This window comes from Bombyx mori, chromosome 28, assembly GCF_030269925.1.
Source record: "Bombyx mori chromosome 28, ASM3026992v2".
Lineage (NCBI taxonomy): Eukaryota > Metazoa > Arthropoda > Insecta > Lepidoptera > Bombycidae > Bombyx > Bombyx mori.
Window position 1 is genome coordinate 4920416 of NC_085134.1, and position 16326 is coordinate 4936741.

The 16326-nt window shown below is 38.9% G+C and overlaps 1 protein-coding gene and 1 non-coding gene across 5 annotated transcripts in view; both read right to left on the reverse strand.

Annotated features, from left to right (window-relative positions):
- LOC101747096 (anoctamin-8) overlaps positions 1-16326 on the reverse strand; it is a 59618-nt gene that overhangs the window by 36744 nt on the left and 6548 nt on the right. For all 4 annotated transcript variants that reach the window (XR_009976954.1, XM_038021172.2, XM_038021170.2 and 1 more), the window contains exons 3-7: positions 15754-15883; positions 3351-3456; positions 2826-2964; positions 1518-1634; positions 728-834 (exon numbers count right to left, since the gene is read on the reverse strand). Coding sequence is in view for 3 of the 4 variants with exons in the window: in XM_038021172.2 (XP_037877100.1) it covers positions 728-834; positions 1518-1634; positions 2826-2964; positions 3351-3456; positions 15754-15883 (599 nt within the window). In the remaining variant the exon portion in view is untranslated. The remainder of the gene's footprint in view (positions 1-727; positions 835-1517; positions 1635-2825; positions 2965-3350; positions 3457-15753; positions 15884-16326) is intronic.
- Mir3294 (microRNA mir-3294) lies at positions 4561-4662 on the reverse strand. The gene has a single exon (NR_107578.1). It is a non-coding gene; the product is annotated as a microRNA mir-3294 (primary transcript).

Consider the following 16326-nt stretch of genomic DNA (forward strand, 5'->3'; position numbering starts at 1 on the left):
AAGACCGCGTACATTTTGATATAAAATATACACTGAAAACGGTTTACCAATATTTTTTGTATTTTTAAATGTCGCTGGGCTTACGAAATCCCCGCCGCCATGGCTTAATGCAAATATCCTCTGGCCAATTTGCCGAAGACATAACCAAACCCTCCATTTTAACGGGAACGCTTATTTTGAAAGAGGCGTATTTACCGCGAGGTTTTAGTGACTCGACTATACATACATCTTGTTTACAAATCTGCGTAAGGTGATCGCGAATGATGTCATCGGTAGTTCCCTCCTTAACAAAATAAAGGTGTAAATACTTCCATCTCTCAGCAGCCTCGATGGTCATAGTTCCGGGCGTGGCCGTTCCTTTGAGTACATTAGCTGGTGGACCTCGGGAACGACGCGACTTAACCTCAACCCACTTTTCATTGAGTGTTCCAGATTGAACCTCAGCTGTCCCGGATGAAACCGATAGTTGCGCTTTAGTGACGTTGTGATGGGTAACAGGGGCATCCGATGAAGGTTGATCCAGTGGCTTGTCATGCAAAGTGCAAACGGAATGTGCGGCAGACGTTGTAACTATACTTGAGACCTTAGAACTTATATCTCAATGTGGGTAGCGGCATTTACGTTGTAGATGTCTATGGGCTCCAGTAACCACTTAACACCAGGTGGACGGTGAGCTCGTCCACCCGTCGAGGCAATAAATAAATAAATCTAAATTCCGCAAACTTACCCAGAATATAAAACCGACGACGGCCGGCACGGTCAGCGACCGCGTGTAGTGGCCGAGCCAAGCGAAATACATCGCGATTTTGACGCCGAAATATTCACTTATTTCATCTACAAATCGATTTTATCATATGCATCAATGCCATGAAGTCAACATTTTTACAAAGAAAAACAGATTAATTTTTATGGAATCTTTTGTTATAATACTGCCCCTTTGTTTTTTTTTTGTTTTTTTTTATTGCCCTTGTAGTAGGCAGACGAGCATGTGGTCCACTTGATGGTGAGTGGTTACCATCGCCCATGGACTTCAGGAATGCCAGAGGCAGAGTCAAGCCGCTGCCTACCATTAAGTATTCTCTACAAGCCTCGTTTGAAGAAGGACATGTCATAGCGCTCGGGAAACACCATGGAGGGGAGCTCATTCCATAGCCGGATGGTACGTGGCAAAAAAATCTCTGGAAGCGCACTGTGGATGAGCGCAGTGGCTCCAGTAGTATTAATGAACTCTACTCCGGTGGCGGGCGGTGCGATGGTAAAAACGAGATAATAGTATCATCTCAAACAATTCGTCAGAGCACTCCCCATGGAATGAATATACGATAAAAAATACAGAGGGAACCGAAGTCCCTCCGCAGACTTGGTTCCAAACGATCGGCGATATGTTCATTAATTGTTATCTATTTCAACGAGTATATGAAAAATTTGTTCGTTTTCTTCGAATACTTGAATGAAATACCGAACACAAATACATAGTTGTTTACATAATTTTCCAATCAATTATTAAAATACCTTACCTAAAGGCTGTGGGGAGAAGAAAGTCTTCACCCACTTCTTCCGCAGGTTCTCCAGAGAATTTCTTTCGTGCAACGGAAACATATTCGCTACAACGCCCCGACTCACACACGCAGGCACTGGGGGATGATAATTGCCCCACTTTAACTTCCTGCCTTTAATAGATACTAGCTGTACCCGCCCGCTTCGCTGGGCATTTAAAATTAACATTATTATTTCTCACCCCCACAAAGATTCTCATCATTAACGCCCCTGCAACTTGTATAAGGAGTCCAACACTCATATAAATATGCCTATCCATTAAGTATATGTATTTTCTACATGGATACCAAGTTTCAAGTCAATCGGATGCATTGCGGAACATCCGTAAAAACCAGTGTAGATTTATATATATTAGTATACCTGTGATCCTGTGCGCTTAGCTTAATGCGAGTTTTTTAACTTCTCGATCGTGTAAAAGTTAACTCAAATTTGTATAGAGTTGGAACAGGTTCCCTTCGTTTGCCGCTAGGGGCGCTGTTGTAACTGTAAATCGAGAAGTTCAAAAACTCGCACTAAGCACACTGGAGAGATTAAATTAAAGGAAGAAACCCCCCCCCCCAACCCTCCTCTCAGAGTTCGTTACGTAACTAATAAAAACGGCCCCTTGTTCGTTTGCGTTCTTTCTTAGTGCCACTATAAAAGATGGCTGGCTTATGCAGTTAATGCGGTTGGGAAAATATTAATATATCCGAAGATTAGAGTACTACAAACTGTCATTAGTTATAATCTAATACATTAAAGATATGCGGCAATCGAATAATTTCCGAAAGACCGACACCAACTGGCCCTCCTAGTGGCACTCGATGGAGTACACAAGTGACACTTACTGGTGGCAGGACCACTTGTGAGTCCGCGCGGATAGGTGAAGCAGTAATGCGTTTCGGTTTTAAGGGTGGGGCAGCCGTTGTAACTATACTTGAGACATTAGAACTTATATCTCAAGGTGGGTGGCGCATTTACGTCGTAGATGTCTATGGGCCCCAGTAACCACTTAACACCAGGTGGACTGTGAGCTCGTCCACCCATCTAAGCAATAAAAAAATAAAAACACTACTTAGAGAATTTATTCTTTTGACATGCTGTTCTCAACGATTGATCGTGGGTTCTTTACCATAATTATAAGAATTAATTTTTATTTTGAGCTACAATCTATTGGTGTATGTTCATCCAACTGCCCAGCGACAACGCCTACATATGATTTACAATAACTACTAATGGTGAAGGATGATTAAAAAAAGCAGAATGTCTTTTGTTGAAGCTTTACATACCAATACTTTGTCCAGGCCTTAGGGTTAACGCCGGTTCTAAAGCATGCTCATCGCCTGCTTCCGCACGAGCTGACTCCAGCACGTGCTTCACGAGGACTCCACGCTCCTGCGTATTGAGGAGTTCTGATGCTGACGAGCCCTAAGAGTCAATATTTCGATAAGGCTAATCTTATTTACTGAAGCGCAGTTTTATATGAAGTCTCTCGAAACTTGGCACCTTGTTAATTATTGGATGAAAAATACTGTAAAACGAATGTTTGGTCCTTCGAACCTCTCTTATCTAAATAGTTGAACAGTTAAAGTTTAGGACTTAAAAGTACCACTACTTTCTGTTGTATAATAGAACCACAGAATTTATACGTCTCATATTTATTGATATTGTTGATGAATTAGAATTCTACATTATGGTGGATGTTTTAGTCGTCAGTTTTAGTCAATAGAATTTTTGACAAATAAAAAAAAAGTTGGACAGTAATAGACAATCGAATAAAAAACAGATGATGTAAGCAATACAATTTTAATTACCTTTTGAAAACAATGCATATCGCGTACAGTGAATTCCTTGTATCCCCCACCAAATTCTGGTTTCAATTGTTTTGGAAGGTGCACTTCTTCAGCCGTCTGCAACAATCTGAAAGGTACAAAACTGTATAGTGCTGTATGGTATCCGAAATCTATAAACAGCTACTTCAGCTGGAGCTTCGCAAGTGACATTTGAAGTTTTTCTTTATTCAGTGTTAAATCGAAATTGACTTTTTTTATTGCCTTTCTAGGCAGACGAGCATACGGCCCACCTGATTGTAAGTGGTTACCGTCACTCATGGACGTCAGTAATGCCAGGGGCAGAGCCAAGCCCCTGCCTACCATTAAGTACTGTCCGCAAGCCTCGTTTGAAGAAGGACATGTAATAGTGCTCGGAAAACACCATGGAGGGGAGTTCATTCCAAAGCCGTATGGTACGTGGCAAAAAAGATCTTTCGAAACGTACTGTCGATGAACGCAGCGTTCCAGATAATATGGATGAACTCTGCTCGGATGGCGGGAGGTGCGATGATAAAAAGGAGATGAGGGGATCAAATGATTTTGAGTCTAATTTTATCTACTCTAAGTAACGAAGAAAAAACTACATGCATATTTAAAATGTTACAGTTTAAAATCTGTCAGATTAATGGTTTTTTTTTTTTAATAGCTTAGATGGGTGGACGATCTCACAGCCCACCTGATGATAAGTGGTTACTAGAGCCCATAGACATCTACAACGTAAATGCGCCACCCATCATGAGATATAAGTTCTAAGGTCTCAGTTACAACGGCTACCCCACCCTTCGAACCGAAACGCATAACTGCTTCACAGCGGAAATAGGCGGGGTGGTGGTACCTACCCATGCGGACTCCCAAGAGGTCCTACCACCAGTGAAATTTTATGATGACAGTAAACAATTAGAGAGAAACACAATGCTACTGTGTGCTTAGTGTGAGTTTTTTAACGTTCTCTATAGCGTAAAAGCTAACTCAAATTTGTATGGAGTTGAAACGTTTGCCGTTAGGGGCGCTTTTCCAACTTCGACGTTTTCAGATCATATGACAATTATGTTAGTCCAAAGTACATTACCGTAATCGAGCCAAGCAATGAGTGACAGCTCTATACGATACTACAGAATTTCGTTCACAACCCAGTATAATAATGATTTAATGGATTTTTCTTTAATAAATAAAAACTTCCATTCCATTTTATTTCACGATGAAATATCTGTGTTCAGGTTAGATACTGTCTGTGGTACTACATAGTGCCACGAGCCAATACCTACCGTGAACACGCGATATATGTCAAAAGATTTTTTAAATGATCTTGTGTTGTACACTGTTTTGAAATAAAGCTATTAGTTATCATCATACTATTGTCCAATTATAACAAAATTCTTAATTGTTAAATCTTAATTTATTCAAGCTACCGCCAAGTTACAGTTGCTATAACCTCCCTCAATCTATATTTACCCTGAATTTACGTTCAGGGTAAATATGGATCGTGATAGGTTTCGATATCACCAGCACCAGCATCTTCCAGCACCAGTATCTTCACAATCAATCATAATCCCACGATGTAGCGACTGCCCTCAGGTTAGGTACTGACTGTGGTATGACTGCTATACCACAAGCCAGTACCTAGCGTGACCGCAGCCATTGTATCCAATTAAGGCCGATGAAGAGTTTCTTAAGTAAAGAATTGTCAAACACTTTTTTATTACAACTTAGAATTGATAAGTTCTTTGTCAAGTGAACTGTAGAGTTAACCATAAACACAATTAGAAAAAAAAAAATATCCCTGCTGATTTGATTTTGTTACACTACGATTATAAATTATCATTCATCGTCGATGTCATTCGTCAAAGTTTATAAAGTACCTATTTATTTAGAACAAAATTGTGCCTGTCTCAAAATTTGTAGTCTTACGGTCAATAATAGTACATGGGATTTTATTCATTAGTACACAAAATCTTCTTGAAACATCCTTCTGAATTATTTAATCCTAGGGAAGTTCTTCAGGATCGTACAGTTGCTATATCTACCTCAATCAATATTTACCCTGAATTTACGTTCAGGGTAAATATGGACTGTGATAGATTCCGATATCATCAACAGGAAGATGATTACAGTTCAGACGGACGATGGGTTTCTGGAGTGAGGAATCCTTTTTTCATATCTTCACAACGCACTGATGTAGCGACTGCCTTCAGGTTAGGTACTGACTGTGGTATGACTGCTATACCACAAGCCAGTACCTAGCGTGACCACAGACATGTATCCAATTTGAGCTGATGATGAGTTTTTCAAGTGAAGAGTTTTCATATTGCACAATAAACACCACAATTAAAAACTACAAATGCAACGGCATAGTTGCAACTGGGTCCTTATGCAGTACGGTCACCGACTCCTCTTGCAATTTACTTCTCAGTTGTTGAATTTTAGGTAAGTTCTTCATGATTCCACTATGTATCAGATGTCGTACCTACCTCAATCAATATTTACCCTGAATTTACGTTCAGGGTAAATATCGACTGGAGTAGGTTTTTACCACCACCAGAGCCACCTTGAGAACAGCTTGGACATGCGATACTTTTCTTGAGTGAAGTCCTTGTTTTAATTTCTTCACATTATTGTGATGTAGCGACTGCCTTCAGGTTAGGTACTGACTGTGGTACGACTGCTATACCACAAGCCAGTACCTAGCGTGACAACGGCCATTGTATTCTATTTGGACTTACGATGAGTTTCTCGAGTGGAGAGTATCTAAATAAATTTTTTTTACACCATACAGTACATACAAACGGATAACATGTCACCTCGAGAGCTCACAAACACAATAATCATAAAATTACAAAATATGATTGTATTAATTTAGCCAACTTCATTTTATTACACGATGATATTCTTTAATCATGGATATCATTCGTCATTATGTATAAAATACGTAATTATTTAGAATAAAAAAGATGCCAGCCTTATGATTCAGGCTCCAGCATAGTCGCATAAATCAATAGGACGTCTTATACATTAGCGCTCTAAAGCTGTTGACGATGTCAGTTGTTAAATGTTAAATAAATTTCATGATGATTCCATCATGTTACAGTTGACACACCTACCTCAATCAATATTTACCCTGAATTTACGTTCAGGGTAAATATCGACTGGAATAGGTATTTAATACCATCAGCACCAATTTGGCCTCTGTGACGATTCTTCATTAATCAATCCCACGATGTAGCGAATGCGGTCAAGTTAAGTACTGGTTGTAGTACGAATGGTGTACCACCAGCCAGTACCTAGCGCGACCGCAGACATATATCCAATTTGAAGGGGCGGTGAGTTTCCTGAGCGAGGAATCTTGACTATTTCACGATGTCGCGACATAGATGAGATAGCTTATTTTATATAGGGTATTACTACTGGAACACTAGTCAGTACATAGTATGTCAGTAAAATACACTTTTCTTCTGTTAATAGATTCCTTAACACGTTGACTGCCGTGTAGGTCACGGGTGCCTTACGCGGCGCACTGAAATACTTATGTCGATTTCTGTTACTAAGTGCCTGGATAGCCTAACTATGCTTTCTTTTGTTTGTTAATGTATGTTTTAGTCTTTTAGGTCTCTTAGAAATAGATTCACATAGTATCTTTGTATTCGTCTATCCCAAAGTCTACTAGATATTCCGGCGCCTTAGTAAGAAGATCGAAGAGATAAATCTACCTACATAATTACTTCAGTGCGACGCGTAGGGCACCGGTGACTTACATGGCAATCAACGCGTTAAGATAAAAATACCTTTTATTTTAACAGAACAAAAACAGTTATGATTCTTACTATTCTGCGAGAGCTCATAGTACACATTATAATCAAAATATAAGAAATCAAATCAATCTTGCCGGTTTATTTTAATTTTAAAGCGTTTTTATTTAATTGTCAAAATCGTTTATCAACATGCGTTTAAGTATTTATTGCCTGAAAAAATTCACACCAATTGATTAACTTGTTATTAATAAAATCTTAAGTGTGAGGCTTTTTGGGATCCACGATTTTATAATTGCTATACCTACTTCAATCAATATTTACCCTGAATTTACGTTCAGGGTAAATATCGACTGTGATAGTTTACTATACCACCAGCACCGTCGTAAGAACAGCTTGGACAGACGATTCTTTTCTGGAGTGAGGAACCATTTTTTAATATCTTCCCTGTATTGAGATGTAGCGACTGCATTCAGGTTAGGTACTGACTGTGGTATGACTGCTATACCACAAGCCAGTACCTAGCGTGACCACAGCCATTGTATCCAATTTGAGTCGATAACAAAAAAAAAAAACAAAAAAATAAATAAAAAATAAAATAAAATGATGAGTATCTTGAGTGAAGAGTTTTCACATTGTACAATAAATGCTGTAATTATTATTAGAAACTACAATGCAACCGCATAGTCGCAACTGGGTCCTCATGCATTACGGCCACTAACTCTTCATGAGATTTACTTCTGAATTATTTAATCCTAGGGAAGTTCTTCAGGATCGTACAGTTGCTATACCTACCTCAATCAATATTTACCCTGAATTTACGTTCAGGGTATATATCGACTGGAGTAAGTTTTTACCACCACCAGGTACCGTTGTGAGAACAGTTTGCACAGACGGATTTCTTGAACGAGCAATATTTTTCTTATATCTTCCCAATATTGAGATGTAGCGACTGCCTTCAGGTTAGGTACTGACTGTGGTATGACTGCTATACCACAAGCCAGTACCTAGCGTGACCACAGACATGTATCCAATTTGAGCTGATGATGAGTTTTTCAAGTGAAGTTTTTTCATATTGCACAATAAACACCACAATTAAAAACTACAAATGCAACGGCATAGTTGCAACCGGGTCCTTATGCAGTACGGTCACCGACTCCTCTTGCAATTTACTTCTCAATTGTTGAATTTTAGGTAAGTTCTTCAGGATTCTACTATGTTACAGATGTCGTACCTACCTCAATCAATATTTACCCTGAATTTACGTTCACGGTAAATATCGACTGGAGTAGGTTTTTTCCACCACCAGCACCGCCGTGAGAACAGCTTGGACATACGATGTTTTTCATGAGTGAGGAATAATTTTATAATATCTTTCCTGTACTGAGATGTAGCGACTGTCTTCAGGTTAGGTACTGACTGTGGTATGACTGCTATACCACAAGCCAGTACCTAGCGTGACCACAGACATGTATCCAATTAAGGCTGATGTGTTTCTTCAGTAAAGAATTGTTAAAGATTTAGAACTGAAACTTCTTTAGGTGCGTTGAGAGTAAAATTTACCTCACGACAGATTCGTTACGGCTAACGAGAAAAGATACAAATTAGGAAGAGCGAGAGTGAGAAAATAGACAGAGCGAGAGTGAACCAATCGACCGTGGAGAGAGGGAAAGGACAAAGCGAGTTAGATCCTTTCGCTTATATATATATACAGCATGAAAAATTAAGAAAACCGCAATACTACCCATCACAAAAGAAGTTTCACGTGCACCAAGTTGCATGCGCGCCATTTTTTTTATTACAATTTAGAATTGACAAGTTCTTGGTCAAGTGAACTCCAAAGTACACCATAAATACAATTAGAAAAAAAAAAAAATCGCTGCTGTTTTTAACTTGTTACACTGCGATTATCATTCAACGTCGATGTAATTCTTCAAGATGTATAAAGTACGTATTAATTTAGAGAAAAATTGTGCCTGTCTCAAAATTCGTAGCCATACGGACAATAATAATACACGGGATTTTATTCATTAGTACATAAACTCTTCTTGAGACATCCTTCTGAATTATTTAACCCTAGGGAAGTTCTTCAGGATCATACAGTTGCTATATCTACCTCAATCAATATTTACCCTGAATTTACGTTCAGGGTAAATATGGACTGTGAGTAGATTTCGATATCATCAACATCGAGGTGATTACAGTTCAAACGACGGGTTTTTGGAATGAGGAATCCTTTTTTAATATCTTCACAATACTGAGATGTAGCGACTGCCTTCACATTAGGCACTGACTGTGGTACGACTGCTATACCACAAGCCAGTACCTAGCGTGACGACAGCCATTGTATCCAATTTGAGCTCATGATTACTTTCTTGAGTGAAGAGTTTTCATATTGCACAGGGTCAATTCCCACTGAAAGAGCAGCGGCCGGCAGCGTCTTTTTGAGGCAAAATATTACAAACTATTTTGAATCTTATCTACGTGATTAAAAGTTCATAGTCATTTGAAGGCAAAGGAGGGGTAGCGTGGCGTCGCGAGGCTGCACGAGCCTTCTACCGACTAGTCAAAAGAGGCGCCGCGCGGCTGATCGCGGCGCAGCTAGATGACGTGCGGCCGACCGCGGTGCAGCTGACAGACTCGCGGCTGCGCGCGAGCGACCATTTCATACCCGCCCGCCCTGCCGCTTGCGCATTTCGCGTCATTTTATTAGAGGGTATCTTGTTCTTCTTCTACAGCCAGTGCTATGATACATAAATCCAAATCCACCATATTTATTGCCACACAACATTCCTTGAGTGAAGTAGATCGCACACTTGTTTTCAAAGCTACCACGCGGAGGCTCATTGCGGCGCCTCGGGATGCCGCGCTGCCTCTCGCGGCGCCGCACTGCCCCGCGCGGCGCCACACTGCCCCTTGCGGCGCCGCGCTCAGTCACTTGCTCTTACGGCCGCTGCGCGCCGCTGCTCTTTCAGTGGGAATTGACCCTAAACACCACAACTAAAAATTACAAATGCAACAATGCAACGGCATAGTCGCAACTAGGTCCTCGTGCATTACGGCCACTTATTCTTCATGAGATTTCCTTCTTATTTGTTGAATCTTAGGTATGTTACTCATGATTCCACTATGTTAAAGATGTCGTACCTACCTCAATCAATATTTACTCTGAATTTACGTTCAGGGTAAATATCGACTGGAGTAGGTTTTTACCACCACCAGTACCATCGTGAGAACAGCTTGCACAGACGATGGATTTCTTGAGCGAGCAATATTATTCTTATATCTTCCTTGAACTGAGATGTAGCGACTGCCTTCAGATTAGGTACTGATTGTGGTATGACTGCTTTACCACAAGCCAGTACCTAGCGTGACCACAGCCATTGTTTCCAATTTGGGCTTATGCCGAGTTCCTCGACTGAAGAGTTTTCATATTACTGTATAAAGACTACAATTAGAAAGTATAAACGCAACGTCAAAGTCACATCAGTCGATAACAGTACACAGCAGTACGGTCACTGACTCTTCTTGAGATTTACTTCTCAGTTGTTGAACTTTAGGTAATTTCTTCATGATTCCACTATGTTACAGTTGACATACCTACCTTAATCAATATTTACCCTGAATTTACGTTCAGGGTAAATATCGACTAGAGTAGGTTTTTACCACCACCAGTACCATCGTGAGAACAGCTTGCACAGACAATGAATTTCTTGAGCGAGCAATATTCTTCTTATATCTTCCTTGAACTGAGATGTAGCGACTGCCTTCAGATTAGGTACTGACTGTGGTATGACTGCTTTACCACAAGCCAGTACCTAGCGTGACCACAGCCATTGTTTCCAATTTGGGCTTATGCCGAGTTCCTCGACTGAAGAGTTTTCATATTACAGTATAAAGACTACAATTAGAAAGTACAAACGCAACGTCAAAGTTACATCAGTCGATAACAGTACACAGCAGTACGGTCACAGACTCTTCTTGAGATTTACTTCTCAGTTGTTGAACTTTAGGTAATTTCTTCATGATTCCACTATGTTACAGATGTCGTACCTACCTCAATCAATATTTACTCTGAATTTACGTTCAGGGTAAATATCGACTGGAGTAGGTTTTTACCACCACCAGCGCCGCCGTCAGAACATCTTAGACATGCAATACTTTTCTTCAGTGAAGAGTCCTTTTTTAATTTCTGCACAATATTGTGATGTAGCGACTACCTTCAAATTAGGTACTGACTGTGGTACGACTGCTATACCACAAGCCAGTACCTAGCGTGACAGCAGCCATTGTATCCAATTAAGGCTGATGAAGAGTTTCTTCAGTAAAGAATTGTTAAACTATTTTTTTATTACAACTTAGAATTGATAAGTTCTTTGTCAAGTGAACTGCAGAGTTAATCATAAACACAATTAGAAAAAAAATTAATCCCTGCTGATTTGATTTTGTTACACTACAATTATAAATTATCATTCGTCGTCGATGTCATTCGTCAAGATTTATAAAGTACCTATTTATACAAAATTGTGCCTGTCTCAAAATTTGTAGTCGTACGGTCAATAATAGTACACGGGATTTTATTCATTATCTTGAGACATCCTTCTGTTGTTATATCTACCTCAATCAATATTTACCCTGAATTTACGTTCAGGGTAAATATGGACTGTGATAGATTTCGATATCATCAACATCAAGGTGATTACAGTTCAGACGGACGATGGGTTTCTGAAGTGAGGAATCCTTTATTAATATTTTCACAACGCAGTGATGTAGCGATTGCCTTCACATTAGGTACTGACTGTGGTATGACTGCTATACCACAAGCCAGTACCTAGCGTGACCACAGCCATTGTATCCAATTTGAGCTCATGATGACTTTCTTGAGTGAAGAATTTTCATATTGCACAATAAACACCACAATTAAAAATTACAATGCATATATAGGACCCGGTTGCAACTATGCTGCAGTCCTTATGCAGTACGGTCACCGACTCCTCTTGCAATTCACTTCTCAGTTGTTGAATTTTAGGTTAGTTCTTCAGGATTCTACTATGTTACAGATGTCGTACCTACCTCAATCAATATTTACCCTGAATTTACGTTCAGGGTAAATATCGACTGGAGTAGGTTTTTTCCACCACCAGCATCGCCCTGAGAACAGCTTGGACATACGATGTTTTTCATGAGTGAGGAATAATTTTATAGTAACTTCTCTGTACTGAGATGTAGCGACTGCCTTCAGGTTAGGTACTGACTGTGGTATGACTGCTATACCACTAGCCAGTACCTAGCGTGACTACAGACATGTATCCAATAACGTTCGATGGGCGAGATATCATTTAAGGCAGCAAACCCCAGACTACTCAGTTGCGTCACTTGTTCACACATTCATGCACATGCTAATACAATCAAGATACAGGAGTTCATAGTAAGTACCAAACGACTCATTAATACCACCAATTAACATAAAGATTCATGAGTTCAGTGAAATAGATTTAACCGTTTAAGCGTATTTCATCATGTTGACCTAGTTTATATGCCGACATTTAAGAAAATTCAACTACCCCAGTCCAAAACCCAACATAAATCGCGAAAGTAAGTTTTACAGTCAGAGACTATCAAAGCCGTACCCCATACCGACCAGTCTAACATAAAACTGTCATTGCGATTATTCAGGTAACAATATACCGCGTCCTAACACTCAGTATGACGCTATATATTAAATACAGTAAGTAAAATACCAGAAATGACGAAGTTTATAAATCTTGCGGGCTCCTTTTTTATTACACCACATTCATTTATGGTAAATTTAATTTATGAGCACGTGTTGAGTATGTATGCATTGCCAAAAAGTTACCTCAGCGCCGGCTTAGTCTCATCAAACGATTCGAGGAAACCAGATCAGATTCTCAAACATTAGGCAGCGGAAGTTTCCATCGATAATCCTCTTATTGTTAAATTTTAAGGGAAAACGTTCGGGTCCCATCGCGTTACAGCTGCTATACCTACCTTAATCAATATTTACCCTGAATTTACGTTCAGGATAAATATCGACTGGGGTAGGTTTTTTTTTATTGCTTAGATGGGTAGACGAGCTCACAGCCCACCTGGTGTTAACCGGTTACTGGAGCCCATAGACATCCACAGTTAAATGCGCGACCCACCTTGAGATATAAGTTCTAAGATCTCAAGTGTAGTTACAACGGCTGCCCCATCCTTCAAACCGAAACGCATTACTGCTTCACGGTAGAAATAGGCAGGGTGGTGGTACCCACCCGCACGGACTCACAAGAGGTCCTACCACTAGTAAATTTATGTATTTTTAAGTTTATCCAAAAATCTTTAAGTGACAACACCGAACAGCGATATATCCAGATCGGGCTGGTAATGATATTTTAAACTGAGGAATCATGATATATCTTTACAAACCCTAAGATGTAGCGACTGCGTTCAGGTTAGCTACAGACTGCGGTACGACTGCAGTACCATCAGCCAGTATCTAGCCTGACCACGCCCATGTATCCATTTTGGTTCAGGCCCATTACCTTATTGGTGGTGTGTTGTTTTATAAGCAATACGTCTGATTTCGAAACGATTTTCGTTTACAGAAGTGGGCTATTTACAACGCAGGAAAATCTTAAAAGGTAACTTTAAGGAAATTAATTAAGTAAATTAGTCAGGATAGATATAGACCAATTCCCCTATAGTAGTTACTTATTTGTATATTGTTTATCGTAAGAACAAACATAGACTTACATTTTCGGAGATTCCATATATTTATATTTTATATACACAGTACGTAAAAAGATGTAATAAAAGTTTCTAATAATTTAGCGGTTAGTTATACCGACCACTCAATGTTCCATTTAGTTTGGGTTAGAATCCTGACCAAATTTAGTGTCATTGTTGCATACATTTTGTATTCTATGCCTGGGGTTACATACATATGTTATTCATCCAGAATATGAGTTATTACAACGATGTAATCATTAAAATAAAAGTACCTTGGGCATAAGAGTCGCGATCTAGTCATATCAGTAAATACAAGTATACCAGGCGCCTTACCCATCAGGCTGTAGATGTTTCTAAAGATCAAATTCCTTGGCTGATCGATCTTAAAGTTGTTTCCTCATTATATTACCGTCGCTATACCTAACGCAATCAATATTTACCCTGAATTTTACGTTCAGGGTAAATATCGACTGTGATAGATATGAAATACCAGCACAATCATTTCGATGCCTCCAATGAATACTACTATAACTCCAAATTCGTAGGTTTAGAGGAGAGTTTAAGCGAAAAAAGTTGGTAAAATCTTTATTATTGCAGATATATTTATGGTTTTTTCTTGTGTAACTAGCTGATTTACTCTTGCTTCGAGCTCCATCAATAATGAATTGTAATACTTTTAAAATAGTGAAGCGATTTGCGTGAAAATCGAAAATTTCAAAATTTTGAGTTAGAGTAGTGTTCAATGGAGGCATCGATTTGAAGGGTGACAAATTTTTCGCGTGAGGTCTCTTCAATTAGTTTCTTGACAATCCCACGATGTAATTATGACTGCGTTCAGGTTAAATACTGACTGCTGTGCTAACAACCAGTATCTAGCCTGACCGCAGACTAGGTTCCTATAACAAGTTCGCTGCTAACAAAAAAGTAATCCGCAAACAGTGTAATATTAAAACTTAATTTAATTAGATTCCATTAAATACACTATGAATATTTCTTTTTGATTTTATTCACTCATACTTCTATCAATTAATAATTATAAGGAAATAAACATAATACCGGTATCCTTATACATCCAAAACAAATGACATAAACCCAAAATATCAGCTCAAACTTCACACATTACGTCAACAACAACCAAAATTCTTTACGCTATTGTGGAAACGAAAAATAATTTTAAATATTCTGTAAATTAACCCACATTTTTAAAAAGTTGTATTCTTATTCGTCATATTATTATTATGTTCTATCTCTTCGATAAATGGTTGAAATATTTTATACCGTTTCGCCAATAAACTAAACTTTAAATAACAATATATTAAAGCACAATTAATCGTAGAAAAGGATTAAACAGCCTATTTCGAATATAGGGCATCTTCAGTAGCTTCCAACGAGAATGGGAGCTAGCTAGAAACAAAATTTTGACGGGGGCCACGACTAACGTTAGTCGTGACAAAATCTCTGAAAAGAATTAAACTCAGGCAAGTCCGGCCTCATGTTTTGTTCAAAATATCTGTTTTTTTCAATGAAAAATCTATCACAGTAAGGCAAGAACATCTCTTATACACCAAGTACACAATACAAGACAATTAACATTTAACAATAACAAAGAAAGCTTATAAATTCCAAGTACCTGATGTTTAGTTTTAAGGACAACTGAACTTAACACATCCAGCATATTTCCAGAAATTCGGTGTTGGTTATGATAAGGAACACAATAAAAGTTTTTATGAAAACGAAATGTCACGATACACAACATTAAGACAGGTGATTTTATAAAAAAATTGCCTTGTCATGGCATTTAGAAAAATAAAACTTGTGGTGAGGTCAATAGGTGATGAAAACAAACAAAAAAATGTTTTCGGCAAAGCAAAGCACGTTTATTAAACTATATTATATAAAGGTCTACTCACACATCATCGTCGGCTGTGATGTAGAAGGCTGAGCATTGAGAGGAGGCGTGCTGCCTGACGCAGACACGTAGTCGCGGCCTACTCCCTCTGAGCTTCTGCAGCAACCATAAAAGCATACTGTCTGGTAGACCTGAAACAAAGAAAGATTAACTCAGAAAAAACGGGATGACGGACGAATATCTATACTAATCTATACATATAAATAAAATTGGAGTGTCTATTTGTAATATTGAAATAACCGCTTTTTACTACATGCGTATGAATTATATACGGTACATACACCAAATATCATTTTTTACAATTTTTGTCTGTCTGTCTGTCTGTTTGTTCCGGCTAATCTTTGGAACGGCTGGACCGATTTTGACGAGACTTTCACTGATAGGTAGTTGATGACATAAAGAGTAACTTAGGCTACTTTTTTTAGACTAGCTTCGCCTCGCGGCGTCACCCGCAATACGACCGTAACCGTGGGTAGCATCGCGGGACTCAGCTAGTCAATAATAAAATTTAATGTTTCCGAAGCGAAGCGAGGGCGGGTCGCTAGTCTATACTAATATTATAAAGAAGAAAGAT